This window comes from Neopsephotus bourkii, unplaced genomic scaffold (genome assembly GCF_033783945.1).
Source record: "Neopsephotus bourkii isolate Nb327-2 ecotype Australia unplaced genomic scaffold, CSIRO-AGI_Nbou_v1 NB_1189, whole genome shotgun sequence".
NCBI classification, from domain to species: domain Eukaryota; kingdom Metazoa; phylum Chordata; class Aves; order Psittaciformes; family Psittacidae; genus Neopsephotus; species Neopsephotus bourkii.
Window position 1 is genome coordinate 991830 of NW_026901674.1, and position 14881 is coordinate 1006710.

The 14881-nt window shown below is 49.7% G+C and overlaps 1 protein-coding gene and 1 long non-coding RNA gene across 8 annotated transcripts in view; both read left to right on the forward strand.

The window, feature by feature from the left end:
- Positions 1-14881, forward strand: part of CTBP2 (C-terminal binding protein 2) — a 140718-nt gene that overhangs the window by 119428 nt on the left and 6409 nt on the right. For 4 of the 7 annotated variants that reach the window (XM_061364108.1, XM_061364110.1, XM_061364111.1 and 1 more), the window contains 4 exons: positions 8357-8511; positions 9763-9907; positions 13317-13523; positions 14628-14842. In XM_061364108.1, the coding sequence (XP_061220092.1) occupies positions 8357-8511; positions 9763-9907; positions 13317-13523; positions 14628-14842 (722 nt within the window). Of the gene's footprint in view, positions 1-4098; positions 4458-8356; positions 8512-9762; positions 9908-13316; positions 13524-14627; positions 14843-14881 lie in introns of those variants that run through there. The other 3 variants (XM_061364112.1, XM_061364114.1, XM_061364113.1) reach the window with 3 other exon arrangements.
- LOC133218066 (uncharacterized) overlaps positions 1-14881 on the forward strand; it is a 228851-nt gene that overhangs the window by 91004 nt on the left and 122966 nt on the right. The gene's annotated exons all lie outside the window — the stretch shown is intronic.

Sequence of the window (14881 nt, forward strand, 5' to 3'; positions counted from 1 at the left end):
GATAAAACCGACTTTGCACCCCACAACACTGGTACATTGTTGGCAGCCCCACTGCTGGTCTCGTGGTGGTCCTGGGTGGTGTTTCAGCCTGTCCCCATGCCAGGGCTGCCCTGCCCATCAGCAGGCTCGTATTTTAGCCTTGATTTGTCCATCTCATCTTCCAAAACATCTTTACAGCCTCTGAATCCCTCGGGGTGATTTGAAGTCCAAGCAGCCTCTTGCCCAGATGGCCAACACCAGCAGCTCTCCCCTGCGCCCTCATGTAAAGCATCAGCATCGTTCTCCTTGGGTTTATTTATTTGATCTTCTTTTAGTTCTTTTTAAACCAAAAAGAAACAAGGAAAGCTGTCCTTTTCCTGGAGCAGCTCGTTTGGTTTTTACTTGGATTCCACTTGGATAAAAGGAAAAAAGTAAATGGATAAAGAGAATAGAGAGGGACCTGAAGGAGAGCTGGCGTGGGATGCCATCCTTCCTGCATGATGCCATATAGCTGGAATGTGTGTCTCAGAGGTAAACATCATGAAATATAAGGAATATATACTGCAGCCGAAGTGGCAGCACTGGAGAGAAAGCATGTTCTCTGGGTTCCTGGTAATATCAAGAAAGCCATCTGCTAAGCACAACAAATAGTGTTGGTTTTCAGCACTGGGCTTGGTAATGGAGCACGTTCAAGAAGAATTTATTGGGGGTTTTGCTACCTTCTCTATATTGTTTTTAGTAGGAGTTGCAAAGCTCGGCCCTAGGAGGTGGGACAGTTCCAGAGCCCATATGGTGTCTGAATCACAACCACAACACACCCCCCTAATGGGGTGTTTCCCCTTTTGCTCTGTCCCTCTCTTTAAATGAAAAATGAATACAAGACACTGAGCTCCTCTGAGCATTATTTCCCCCAGGTGTTTCTTTTAGGTTTCTTGGTAGCATCCCCCACCGCCCCATATGGCCTCTCCCATCTGCTCTGCTGTCTCTCATGTGCCTTGGCAGCTTCCACTGCCTCCCCAGAGTCACCATCCCATCCATCCATGCCCTGCTCCCCACTCCTGCTTCTCAAGGTCCCTGCCCAGCCCTGGGTCCAGCACATCCTCAGACCCCCCATCTCCCTTACGCTGCCATTAGAAGTTTCACCACAAGGCCTTGCTTTGCTCCTCTTGAAGTCACTCCTGTTAACCCAGCTGTTGGTGCTCACAGGCACAGATTTACCACCCTGGCAGCCTGGGAATAACCAGAATCCTAGGGCACGAAGGACATGGACCTGTTTGAGTGAGCCCAGAGGAGGCCATGGAGATGCTGTGAGGGCTGGAGCAGCTCTGCTCTGGAGCCAGGCTGAGAGAGCTGGGCTGGGGCAGCCTGGAGAAGAGAAGGCTCCTGAAGGGGAGACCTGAGAGCAGCTCCAGTGCCTAAAGTGGGTGCAAAAAGCCTGGAGAGGGGCTTTTGATAAGAACAAGTGGAAGGTGTCCCTGCCCGTGGCAGGGGATTGGAATAGGATGAGCTTCGACGTCCCTTCCAGCACAAGCCACTCTAGGATTCTATGTTTCTATGAACACACCAACGATTTGACATGGCAGGTATACAGCAGAGATTACACGGTACTATTCTATTACTGGTTTATTGTATTACAGCAGTTTATATTCTTGTGGCTGTATCTAGAGTACTCCTGGATGAGATTTCATTCAGTCCACAGACTATATCATGGAAGAAGAGTGCTCCAGAGTATTACAAAGCTTCTGCTCGGCTTTCCTGCCCGGAGACATCATTCCTGTGGCATCGGCAGTGGGTTACACGTATCTTACTGCTTTAATAGGGGTACACAAAAGGAGGCGAAGAGGTGTACCTGTTTCTGGTGTGTGTATCTACAGGAATTCCAGTAAGAAAATATCATACATATATTCCCTGTGGTTTTCTCTGAGCACTTCTTTGTGGCTGCTGTCTCTTGCGCAGCCCAGCTGAGGACTGCAATCGCGGTGTTTGCATCGGCTAACAAGGATATTGTTTTATATGGGAATTTCCCATTCACTTTTAAAAATACATCCCTAAAGGAAGCCCTGCGAAGTTATCTGGAAAGGGAAATGGCAGAAAGCCAGCTCTCATGTGCTGATGGGCGGAAATGTGATGGAGGGGTCAGGAGTTTGCACAGGCTCTCCCCAATGGCAGGTACAAGTCTTTTCCTTCCCAGCAGGGCAGGATGGGCCTTGCTGCCTCTTTGCCCATCTTCCTGGAGCTCTGGGGTTTCTCTCAAGTGTGATTTTCCACATGGACCTGGGGGTTTTCCCAGTGGCTGGAAATCACCTCTGGTTTGCCATTGTCCCCCTTCCCTTTGTGAGTGTGGAGCCCCATCAGCTCCAGCAGCAATATGGACATTGGTCCAAACACCAGGTCTCCTGTGAATGAGAGGATTTCGCACTCTTTCCCTGGTAGGATCCTGGCAGTCTCAAAGATGCTTTGCTTCTATAAAAATAATCATGCCATGATTAGTTATAAAACACTGTATTTGTTGTCACTTTCTGTACTGGCTTCTCTCTGTGCAGTACCAAGTGTCTCCAGAGTACTTGCAATTAGAAATAACAGTAAATGTCTGTTTGTTTGGGTTTGTTTTTCCCCCTGACTGTATGATAAGACTGCATTTTTACATACACATTTATAACGAAAAGCATTTATTAATAGGAAAAGTTAAGCGAAAGAAAGAGCATCACTTGTGAGTACACTGCAGAAGAGGAGGGTGGAAATCGGTGCTTTCCAAAAACACCAAATCCTCACAGAAACCTTCCTTCAGTGCTTTTTCAATGGCACCTTCACAACTTGCACCTTTCTGCTTGCCAGTGATACTGCTACAGCTTGAAAACACCTCCTGTGTTATTGGTGACCCACAGAGGAGCTTCCCCTCCATGCGTCCCTAAAGCAGGATCAGCTCTGTTTTACAGCCGTGGCATGACGCCACTGGGAAATAGGGACCACTGAGCAATCTTGGAAGGGCACTGCAGGACCCCAGCTTGTAATGCAGGGGTGATGGCTGGGACAGGGACTCTGTGGAAAATTTGGAGTGCTCAAGCAATGGCAGTGTAAGTTCAAGAGAAAGATGTGCCTAGATCCCCTTGTCTTCTACTTGGACACCGGATTTTAAGGAGCCTGACAGGTCCTTTGATGTTTCTATTACAAGGTGAAGCACTGCAGCCAGCACCATGCACCAGTTTTGGCTTCCATGGCTGAAAACCAGTTTGAGAGCTCCAAGGCAGTTTGTGGAAATGCCACTGAAATTGCTCTTACTCCACTCTCTAGTGACAAATGGTAAGATACAACATTAACAGTATTAAATAGGAGTGAGATGCAGAGATTTTTTTTCCTAATTTCCTGGATGAGGGCTGTCTCTGCTGTTGCTGCCTCTGGCAGTGATGATGGCAACTGGAAAGAATAAAACCCAACTGCTCCAAGCTGTGAGCTGCTGCACACTCTGGAGCTGAGGCGTTGCACAAGGACGACCTGCCCTCATCACTGTGTCCTGCAGTGGCACGGTTGGGATGATGGTGATTTAGGGCTGCTTTCACCTATGTGGGACAAGCCAGGCAGGATGGATAAACTGGATGGACACCCCGAAGATGATGTGAGCCCTGCCCGCAAGGAAGTGTTGTTTCTGGTGCTAAAACCCAGTTAATTTACACAGCAAGAAGGAATGTGGCCCCTCATTTCAGGGTGCTAGATGAGATTGATCAGCCCAGCCTTGCTCTCCTGCAGTGCTTTGTGTTTGTTTTCATGGGGCTGCTGCTAAAGGCTATCAGCCTGTTTCTGGAGCCTCGTTCAATATGCTCTGCATGGAAAGGCATGTTTCATTTTTAAGTTGAAGGGGGGAAAAAAAACCCAACAAACCCCCCACACACACGCACACACAAAAAAAACCCAAACAAACATAAAACGCAGCGTGGCACAGATTAAATCCATTCGAGACAACTCGAAGAGGAAAAAACCACCCCGCCGTATGTGCAAGTCAATAGGAGGAGGGGAGTGGAAGGGGGGGAAAAAGCAACTGTGACATATACAAACCCTTTAGTGTGCATAGCAAAAGATTTTTTGGCTGGCACTCACATGATTTTATTCAAGGGCTGGGAAAGAGCTACGATTAGTTAAAAGCTTCGGCAAAGTCTGGAGGGAGTGCTCTGAAGAGTTGGGAGCCGCGCAGAGGTGACTGTAACTCCTCTCGCAATTCCAGGCTATTCTTCTGTGGCTCAGGACAAAAGCCTTTTCTTTTCCCTGCGTGTTCAAAGAGACATTTGTCTTGAGATGTTGCAGCTGTGGGCCGCGGGATTGCCTGTTTGAAGATACCCCCTCGTAGACGAAAGGAGAGGCAACGCACTGAAAAGTGGTAGTATTTTCTCGTGTGTGGGTTCCCCCCCTTCCTCCTCCCTCTCTCCTCCTCCACTGCCATGTGTGGTTTTTAATAAGAAGAAGAATGTGGAGGCAACATTTTCCAGGCAAGGGGAAATTTCCTGTTTCTTTTCTGTTTGTTTAATAAAGTGTGTAGTTGACTGTAAAACTGTAGCTACTTTGTCGTGAGCGGGTAATTCAGGCGAGCGTCAGGATCGCTTCTCGATGCACTTTTATATACTGCAAGTGAACATGTTTAAAGCCTTTTTTTCCCCCCTTTCTTTTTCTTTATTTCATCTATTCCCTTAATGCTGCGTGGCGGAGGCAACTGAGATTAATAAGAATTAGGCAAATGGCTTCTGCTTTTGTTGCTGTGAGATAGTACCAGCCGTCTTGCGGTCACACAAAGGCTGCCATTTAGCAGGGAGCACTCCCTAATTCTCTTGGCAGGGGTGCCATTGGGATCGGATACAAGTGGGTGGCAAAGGGGAGGAGCGGCAGGAAAGGACAAGCAGGCTTTGTGTATTAAAAATGAAACAAAAGCACTTTATACGGCGGGGCTGCGTGCAACAAGCCGGGGTGGAGTTTGAGTTCTCTGTGTGACTGCAAAACCTTTCCTGGGGGTTCTTTCCCCCCTCCTTTCTTTCCATAAACCCTTCCTCCTCTCCCTCCTCCTTACGAGCTCTCCCTGCAATGCTGGCGAGGGTCCTCAGGATGGAAATGCCTACAGAAAAATAGACAGCAAGACTTGTTACAACTTTGGGAGCACGGCTAGGGGTTTGCGGGCAAAATCAGCTTCAGCTGGTGGGGGGGATGCTGGATTCGGGAGGCTGATCCCACTCCAGCTCCAAGGAGAGCTGGTCCATGGTGTTGTATCACTCTGGAGTGAACCCAGTGGTGCTGGAGAGCGAATGGGTTAATGTTGTGATGTTTGATCAGGATTTCAGGGGGGAGTGTGTGGTGTTTCATTACTTTCTGATCCATGGCATACCTCGTTCTTAATGAAGCAGGCGCATGCAGAGCAAACGTGCTATATGAGCAGGGGTAAAAAGGAAAGCGGACGGAGCGCAGCTTGGTGTTGTCAGCTGAAATGGTTTGGGGTTGAGTGTGTTCGTGCAGGAGGCAGGAACCAGGACGGTGAAGAAGAGATACAGGGTGGTGGAGAGGCAAGGAGAGAGGCTGGCAAGGAAAATACACCGTGGGTTCAGCACAAACCTGCCAGTGGTTTTTGTTAAGGTGTCATTTCCATACATTGTGCACTTCATCTCGTATTGATTTGCTCCAAAACTTCCCTTGTGGGGCTGAAGTAAATTCCCTTGTTGAAGATAGGGAAATGAGAGACCTGCCTGTGACCACCTTGCAGTTCAACCCTCGGTGACTGCACTTCTGTGTGCGGGCGAGGGTGACGTGCCTCACAAGCCTGTGTCATCGTGCACAATTACATCCCTAATCCTGAGCAAAGACACAGATGCTGCTCCAAAAAAAAAAAAGGAAAAAGCTGTGTTTCATTTGACTTTCAAAGAAGCTTATGCCATGGCAGTGTAATAAACCCGTTATTTTAGGGCTCAGATTAAAGGTGAGAGTTTCAGATAACCCGCGGTTTCATCTTGCATGTGCTACGCTCAAGGAAGCCACCAGCCAATTGCTCTGCCTTGAAGATGATCCTGGTCCCGAGTGGGCACTGAGCTCAGTTTGTCCAGATAGAGGATGTGTGTGGATGAGGGTGGTGGCCACCAGGGCTAGGACCACCTTGCTTCCTTTGTATTTACGGTTGTGGTGTGAGGCTGGTACGTGATGCTCTGAGTCTTGGAGATCATACATGTTAGTGTTTAAGTCAGTGTTATAATTCACTGGCTTGTTAACCTGAGAAAATAATCTAGTTGTGGTGCAGGGCTTCACATAAGGATTGTGTAAGCGCTCTGAGATTTGCACATGTTTTTATTCTTGCTTATCTGCTTATGGCAAGCTTCTTTCCGTTATCCAAATCATCCGAGCACTCCAGCCCGCTTACTGATACACTTGCACTTCCATCTGGATGAAACAAGGGTAAACATCATGTATTACTTCCAGTACATGCCAATGGAGAGCTCGGTAGGAAAGACAGAGAGGAGGACCTGTTCCAAAGACTTTCATGTGTAATGCTGGATATCTCCAGTCAGGTCTGCTGGGTTGGCTGGTTCATCATGTCTTAAACCAGATTCAATAAAACAGGAGCAGAAAGCCATTAAACCCACTCCATTGAACCTGCCTGTTTCCATGGAGTTATTTTTTGCCCATGTAAAGCTAAAGTAACTCTATGGTACCCCGCTTTCATATGCACCAGTGTGGAGCCTCCCTGAGGAGATGCTCTTGGTGCCAGCATCACCCTGGCCCATAGTACCTGTCTGTCACATACCCGTCAGCTGGTGGAGATCTTACTAATACTTTACCTGGCAGCAGTGTGGGCAAAAAGGCACATTTAATTTTCCCTTTAAAAAGAAACAAATTAGTTGCTCTTCTCATTAGTTTTTGTCCCTCACTCTAATACCAGCTGGTGGAGGAGCCTCCAGTTCTTGGCTTTAGTCTGACTCACTCCAACAGTGCCACAGACAGCAGCATTTGCTCTGTAATGTCCTGTGTGAGATGTTTGACCTGCCAGAACACCTCAAAACAACTCCACGGGGTTCCCTCAGCCAAGTCTGTGCTTGACCAGCAGTTTCACTGCGAGTAAGTAGAGAGACCAGTGATGTGGCAGGGGAAAAGGTGCTGATCCAGGAGGAGCGAAGGCATTCACTGTGTCTATTAGGCCCTCAATGAAAGGGATCTCACAACCATTGTGCTTAAAGGTGAGACAGATGTTGGCTGGTAGCCCTGGAAGGCTCTTGTGTGAAAGTAGAGGGGTCAGTTAGGAAAGGGTCTTTATGGGGATTTGGAGGTTCAAACCCAAACCCTTCAGTCCCATCTATCTCATGGTGCAGCAGCAGTAATAAAGCACCACTTTGCGCTCTGAGCACCTACCTCCCCTTCCTGTGTTCTTTCAAAACCCACCTGGGTAGCCAAAAAAGACAGATGGGATGCGTTGTACAGATCCAATGTAATCCATGCCCTTACTGAGTGATCAAAGGAGGCATAGAAATTTGAGTGGCTTGTCTAAAACTGAACTGGTTACTTCCAGGCAGAGTGATACACAGGGTTTAAAATCAGTCTTCTGCAGCCCTTGGTGGTGATGGTTCCTTTCCTCACCTCTGTCTGGAGAACATCGTGGTGTGAAATGGAAAAACTACAGCACAGCTGAACAGAGCCCTCAGTACAAACTGTTTGAAGGGAGCAGCCCGCTGAGGTGTGTGTCAGTGTGAGAAGAGCAGTGTCCTGCATGTGCATGCAGTGCCTGTATGGGCAGGTCCTTTGTGCTGGCTCCTGGAGCATCCTGTGGGATGCAGGGATAGACCGGGTTTGATTTTACAGAGTAAGCTGAGCTTTGCTGTTCCCAGCCTTTTGGTAGTAGGTAACAGAACAGAATATAAGCCTGAATCCTAAAGAGGTTTCTGTTACCCTGCTTTTTCTGTGATTTTCCAGTAACCCCTTTTTTTTTAGTGGATGTCTGCTTGGATTTGTCTTTCAGAGGTGGTCAGAATGGTAAAGTCATTCCTTACAAAAACAGACCAAGTGCCAGCGGAGCGAAATCCCAGCCCTCCTGCAAGCAGGGAAAAACTTACTGCTGGCTTGGGTTTCACTCCTAAGATGTGAAATAGAGCAGTCAAAGAGGCGGCAGCTCTGGCTTGTGTGGTTTGGTTGAAACGTGGCCGGTGGTGGTGAGGATCAGCACAGTGGAGATACATCCCCATTGAGTCCCAGTGTTCATCCCTGTCCTGCCAGCAGGCCTCCCTGTGTTTATACCTGGACCGTGTGCTGACTTCACACTGCATTGCCATCGTCCCTTGATACTCATTGTTCAAGCTGAAACCATGTGCTGCTGACCACACACAGGTACCACTTGCTGTACGAGCCATGCTCCTTCTGCTTGCAGGTATTCGCCCCCAGATCATGAACGGCCCCATGCACCCGCGGCCGCTGGTGGCACTGCTGGACGGCAGGGACTGCACGGTGGAGATGCCCATTCTGAAGGACCTGGCCACGGTTGCTTTCTGTGATGCACAATCAACTCAGGAGATTCATGAGAAGGTAACGGGAGCTACAGCGGAAGCTGCGGGTGGTGAGCTCTGGTCGTCCTCTCCCTGCTCTTCTTGAGCAGAAAGGGTACAAAGCTGCTCTCCGAGTCCATCAGCAGAAATCACTGCAGATTAAAGTTCATCGAGGCTGGTTTAGAAGCCAGATGTTATTTGGGGGAAAAAAAGCCTTATCTCTTTGCATCAGGCTCTTTACATCAATAACATGAATGTGTCTCATGCTGTTTGAAGTCTGCTCGCTCAGCGCAGCAGTAAGACTCTCCACCTCTCCAGGGTACAGCATGGCTGCTCTGGCTTTGCTAACACCATCCCACACTGCAGCCGATGGGTCCCTTCTGGTCATTTCTCCCCCTGGGGCAATGGGTGAGGTTTGGCCATCATGCAGGCAGATCCGTGCAGTGTGGATGGGTGTTATGGGTGTCTCTGCTTGGAAGCTCAACCACTTGTGAATATTTCTTTAAAGCATATTGGTAGTGCACGTTTATAGAACTCCAATGGGGTTTGAAGTGATCAGAAATCACTTCCAGGGTCTGGGAAAGAGAACTACAAATAGCAGCAGTGCTGATCTTTGTAATGCTTCAGATATTAAATGAGGGGGAAGGGGGAGTGGGGTTGTGAGACATTGACAGATGATAGATGAGCCAGTCTTGGAGAATTTGGATAGGTCTTGAGGTCACGGAGCTCTGAGATAGCTTATGGTGAGCACTAATGATGGTTTGAATCTTCACTGAAGGGGATGAAGTGCAGCCGTATGTAATGGCACAGCCTCGTGTGGATCTTTTTAGGAACTCTTGAAAACCCACAGAAAAGGTTAATGTGAACAGTGTGACAGGGACTTGAACGAACAGCATGCAAAAGTAGGTTGAGGAGCCATGAATGACACACAGCCATGTTCAAAACCAGCAGATACTGCTGTAAAACCTAATTCCTTTTTAAGGGCAGAATTACTGCTGTCGGGAGCAGAGGGATGACAGCCTGGAAAAGGGTCCAGGTGAGTGACAGGCTCAGTTTTCCACTGCCTTGGCTCCTCAGATGTAACAGCATCATTTTCAGATACTCATTTAGTCTGTACCCAAAGGGAATGGCCACAGTATCGGTGTATCACACCCCTGATGGCTTTGGTGGCAGGCTGGGTCAGACAGTAGTCACTCAGCAGTAGAAATAGACCATTTATTGTGTAACATCCCTGATTCAGGAGCCGCCGATGTCCCTTCCTGGTGGCTCTGACCCCTGTGTTCTGTTGCAGGTATTAAACGAAGCCGTTGGGGCGATGATGTACCACACCATCACGCTGACTCGGGAAGACCTAGAGAAGTTCAAGGCCTTACGGGTCATCGTTCGAATAGGCAGCGGCTACGACAACATTGACATCAAAGCTGCGGGGGAGCTTGGTAGGTGTCAGCTCTGCACCCGGTTTGCTCTATGTCCTTCTGAGTGTTTAAAATCAGTACAGGTACCGGCTGCTTCCCATGGGAGCGTGTTGGCAAAGCAGAGGTACAGGCAGGACCTCCCAAAGGGGGCTGATTCAGGCCCTAAAATTACAGATGAGGTTTAAATTCTTCTGCATGTAGAGACTATGATGAGAAAACTTGACCATGAGGTAAACAGAACGGTACAGCTTTAGAAGGCGGCTTTTAGGCTCATACTGTGTTAACACTGCTCCATCTCGGCCCCTTGTTCCTGTGCTGTCCCTAGTTCCAGGTGCCTGCTTGTGCCAACAGGTATTTGTATGCCTGTTCTATCTGAGTTGATGTAGCTTCAGAAACATTGGAGGAAGGGTGGGTTAGTGTTTTCGTAGGTGAGATCAGTGTTCTGACCTCATCTGATCTCGTTCTTGGCGTGATAGAATCTTGGAATGGTTTGGGAAGGAAGGATGCTTAAAGCTCATCCAGCTCCAACCCCTGCCACGGGCAGGGACACCTTCCACTAGAGCAGCTTGCTCCAAGCCCCTGTGTCCAACCTGGCCTTGAGCACTGCCAGGGATGGGGCAGCCACAGCTTCTCTGGGCACCCTGTGCCAGCGCCTCAGCACCCTCACAGGGAAGAGCTTCTGCCTAAGAGCTCAGCTCAGTCTCCCCTCTGGCAGGTTCAAGCCATTCCCCTTGGCCTGTCCCTACAGGCCCTTGTCCCAAGCCCCTCTCCAGGTATCTTGTCATGCTCACACCACCGGGAAGGCAATGTGTTGGATGGTGGAGCAGGAATTGTGCATTGAGTTGTTGCTGCCTCCTTTGCAATCTCATCAAAGGTGCCTCAGGAACTTAAAAAAAGATCTTTGCTGTGGGTACATGTTCCATGGGATGCCAAAATAGAGAGGGTCCCATTGTCAGGAAGCAGACCCTACATCTAGATATGGGATATTTCAGCACAGCTTGGTTTGAAGGGTACATGATCAGACAGTTCTGGGATCACCCAGTTCCCATGCTGGTTTGGCTGGTCACAGAGACCTTTGGTTGCACACCCCCAGCTACAAGAGTTCAACTGTAGCCTGATTTTAACAGCTGAGTTCTAAATGGTTTTCATCATCCAAACATGCAGTCTATCATCAAGCACAATAGTGGTTCGGGTATCTTGTATTAAAGGTTATCTCTGGGGAAATAGGAATAACAGCCATCTCACGTGAGCCATTTTACAAAGATCACTGTGATAAGAGAGTTTCAAATAGTCATTCCTATAAAAAGCAATTCTCAATACACTGAATTATTCTCTTTTCCAAGAGGAGAACAGTATCTTCCCAACGTAATGGTTTCTTCATGTTTTAAACTCTTATTGTTATTATCCATTATAACAATATTCTGAGGCTTTGAACACCAAGAAAGGACAAATATAACGAATAAGGTAATGGGATGCTGCAGTATAATCCTTCTTTTTATACTTGGCAAATTGGGTGGCCAAATGATGCGGTTTCGAGGAGAAAATGTAATGACTACCCACAAATGTAGCGTAAAGTTTAATTGGGTTTGCTTTCTGTAAGGTAGTTTTTAAACTGCAGTCAGTAAATGACCGGGGGCTAAACATTGCTGGTAGAGCTGGGTTTGACCCACTATAATACCCCCCAGAGCAAGATGCTGGTGTTGAGCCATCCGCTGTGGGTATCTATCCCCTGGTACCAGCAGCTCCTGTGCGCACAAGAGTAAATAACAATGTGAAGCCGATGGAAAGGCAGCCTGGTGTCATCCAGCTCTGTAAGCAAGTGGTCCATCAGAAAGGGACGAATGCTGGCAGGGTTGGTGATGGAGATCCTTGGCAGAGCTGCAGGCTGATGGAGACCTCCCCATCACCTTCTTGTCTCTTCCGCCATGAGCAGCCACAGCCTCTGCCTACAAATGGGCAGGAGCAGTTGTCTGATACTTCAGTGTGTTTTCTTCTTGGGAAGCTCTCCATCCCCCTTCATTAGGGACTTGGGCAGGCGGTCAGACGGCTTCTGGGCTGCACCACCATCTGAGGTAAATCAAAAGGTCCCCTCTGTGGAGGAAATGGGGAACGTAAAATGAGACAACCTCAGCTTTAAGAGCTTGGGGGGACCAGAGCCTCGTGCTCCCATCATCTAAAAGAGAGAGGAGGTGAGCAGTGTTGGTTGGTGGTGGGTCTTTTCACCCTGCAGGGTCAGTCAGTTTTTCTCCCAGTTCCCTCAAGTCTTTCAAATAGCTGCAGGGTGCAAAACAGTTTTACAAAGGAATGGAGGGACAGGCCAAGGGGAATGGCTTGAACCTGCCCAAGGGGAGACTGAGCTGAGCTCTTAGGCAGAAGCTCTTCCCTGTGAGGGTGCTGAGGCGCTGGCACAGGGTGCCCAGAGAAGCTGTGGCTGCCCAATCCCTGGCAGTGTTCAAGGCCAGGTTGGACACAGGGGCTTGGAGCAAGCTGCTCTAGTGGAAGGGGTCCCTGCCCATGGCAGGGGCTGGAGCTGGAGGAGCTTTAAGGGCCCTTCCAACACAAAACAGGCTGGAAAAAACAGCAGAGCAGCTCCTGGGAGCAGGGGTATTGGCAGGGGATGGGATTCTGAATCAGTGCCCCTCACAGTGGAAGGGGATTTTCTTACTCTTTCTGTATCTCCTTTTTTTACCCATGGTACCTATTCAAAGGCCCCAGTCCAGTAAAGCACCTGAATACACATCCACCTTTAAATGTGTGTGTATATCACACTGAATCTGGTGGGATATAAGCTCTGCTGAATAGACATGGCATTAAGCACATCCTTACCCATGTTACCCAAGCCAGAACCCGGATGGGGCCATGATCAGGGAGGCATTTTCAGTGAACTTAATACTTAACAGCTCCAAGCAGTTTAAGATAAACCTTTTGTGGCTAAGGAACAAATGATGGTGAACATGCTGTGATGGCGGTGGTCACCCTGTGCCTCACAATGGGCTGTTTTGACTTCTAGTGCTTGCTAGTGAAAGGAGAAGCTGGTCCTGCTACTGACCTGGTGCACCAAACCTTGGTCCCTAAATAACTTAATGCTTGAACAGTGTTGTTCTGGAAAAGGAGTGACTTCTGCCAGTGAAATTTAAGTCCCTTTGATGAGAGATTAAACTGAAATAAGATCTTTGCTGCTGGGGTTATTCCTGTGTCGCTGCCGCAGTTGAAATCTGTGCTTGTCCTTCCTCCTTAAGGGTGTAGGGGACCCCTCAGTGTTACCGGTCACGGTGTGCTCTGCACAGACTTCAGGCTGCTGCACCTGAACCATGCACATCCTCAGTAACCATTACTCCATTGCTTTAAGCAGTGATGCAGTTGGGTGACGTGAGGGTGAAGGGCTTTGCCCCCCAATCCATGGCTGCGTTCTGTGGCATTGCTTCCGCAGGGATCGCCGTCTGCAACATCCCATCGGCGGCGGTGGAGGAGACGGCCGACTCCACCATCTGCCACGTCCTCAACCTGTACCGCCGCAACACGTGGCTCTACCAGGCGCTGCGGGAAGGCACGAGGGTGCAGAGCGTGGAGCAGATCCGGGAGGTGGCCTCCGGAGCCGCCCGCATCCGGGGGGAGACGCTCGGCCTCATCGGCTTCGGTACGTTGGCACAGGGATGCACGTGGTGCAGTGCTGGCACAGGGCTCAGCCGCTGAGGAGTCCTCAGCACCAATTGACTGCCCTTTGAAGGACCCAAAATGAGCATTTCCCAAACCAGAACTATTGATGTGACGTAAAGAGAACATCTTACACTGGACGGGGGGGAGGAAGGCGATGCATTGTGTGAGCCTTCACTGGGCCCAAGAAGGACCGCACCTGGTAATGCTGCCATCCTCTCCCACAAAACCCATTCCTGAGTCACAGCACCCCCAGCCCAGCTCCTCCTGAGCCATCCTGGAGTAAAGCAATGTCTTCAGTTCACCTATAGCTGTAGAGAGTTTCAGCATGAGAGGTAGCAGCACCTCTGCTGACAGCCCTCCTGGGTATCCCTATTGGTAGCCAAGCCCAACCATCACAGGATGGGTCAGGAGGTGCATTGAGGGAGCAGCAGCTCATCCAGCACTTGGTGGCCTCTCACATGCAAAACAGAGCAGAGATTTGGTGAGGCTGGAGCAGGAGACTGGGGTCAGTTTGTCAGGGTCAGGGTGAGGATGGCAGCACGTGCCCAGCTGTGCGCTCACATCTGGCTGCCCACACAGGCACCCTCCTGATGTCTCCTTGTCAACCGCGCAGCTCTGGGGCACAGACACAGCATTAAGAGTGTGTGTGCATGGGGGGACATCGCTGTGCACCCAAACCAGGCACGTGCCGGGCCCCTGCACTGCTCCCAGCTGGAACAACCGACATCCAAACCATTGAGGCTTGGCACGCAGGGCACACCCAGCCTGCCCAGCCTGTGGGTCCAGTGATGCTGCAGCCCTCCCCCAGCACAGCATCCACACAGCCCTTTGCTTCCAAGCCACGACAGTTGTCTCTGTCATGCCCAATTAACCAGCCAGAGGCTGGAAACCTCCCATCCCAAAGAAGCTGTCTGAAAGAGAAGGTGGAGCTTTCTGCCTTCCCTTTCCATCACTCCTTGCTAGACACAGCACCCCAGAGGATGGTTCCTCCGAGGAGCCCAGGGCCATGCTGGGGTGTCAGGAGCTCAATGGGCAGGTGGGAATGGGTTAAATGAGCCCCCCTTTTTGCTCCCTTTGCACACAGGTCGCACTGCGCAGGCGGTCGCGGTCCGAGCCAAGGCGTTTGGCTTCAACGTGATCTTTTACGACCCGTACCTGCAGGATGGGATCGAGAGGTCCCTGGGGGTCCAGCGGGTCTACACGCTGCAGGACCTGCTCTACCAGAGCGACTGTGTCTCATTGCACTGTAACCTTAATGAACACAACCACCACCTTATCAACGACTTCACGATCAAGCAGGTAACTCACCCTGTGTGCATAGGGTCATAGGATCGTGGA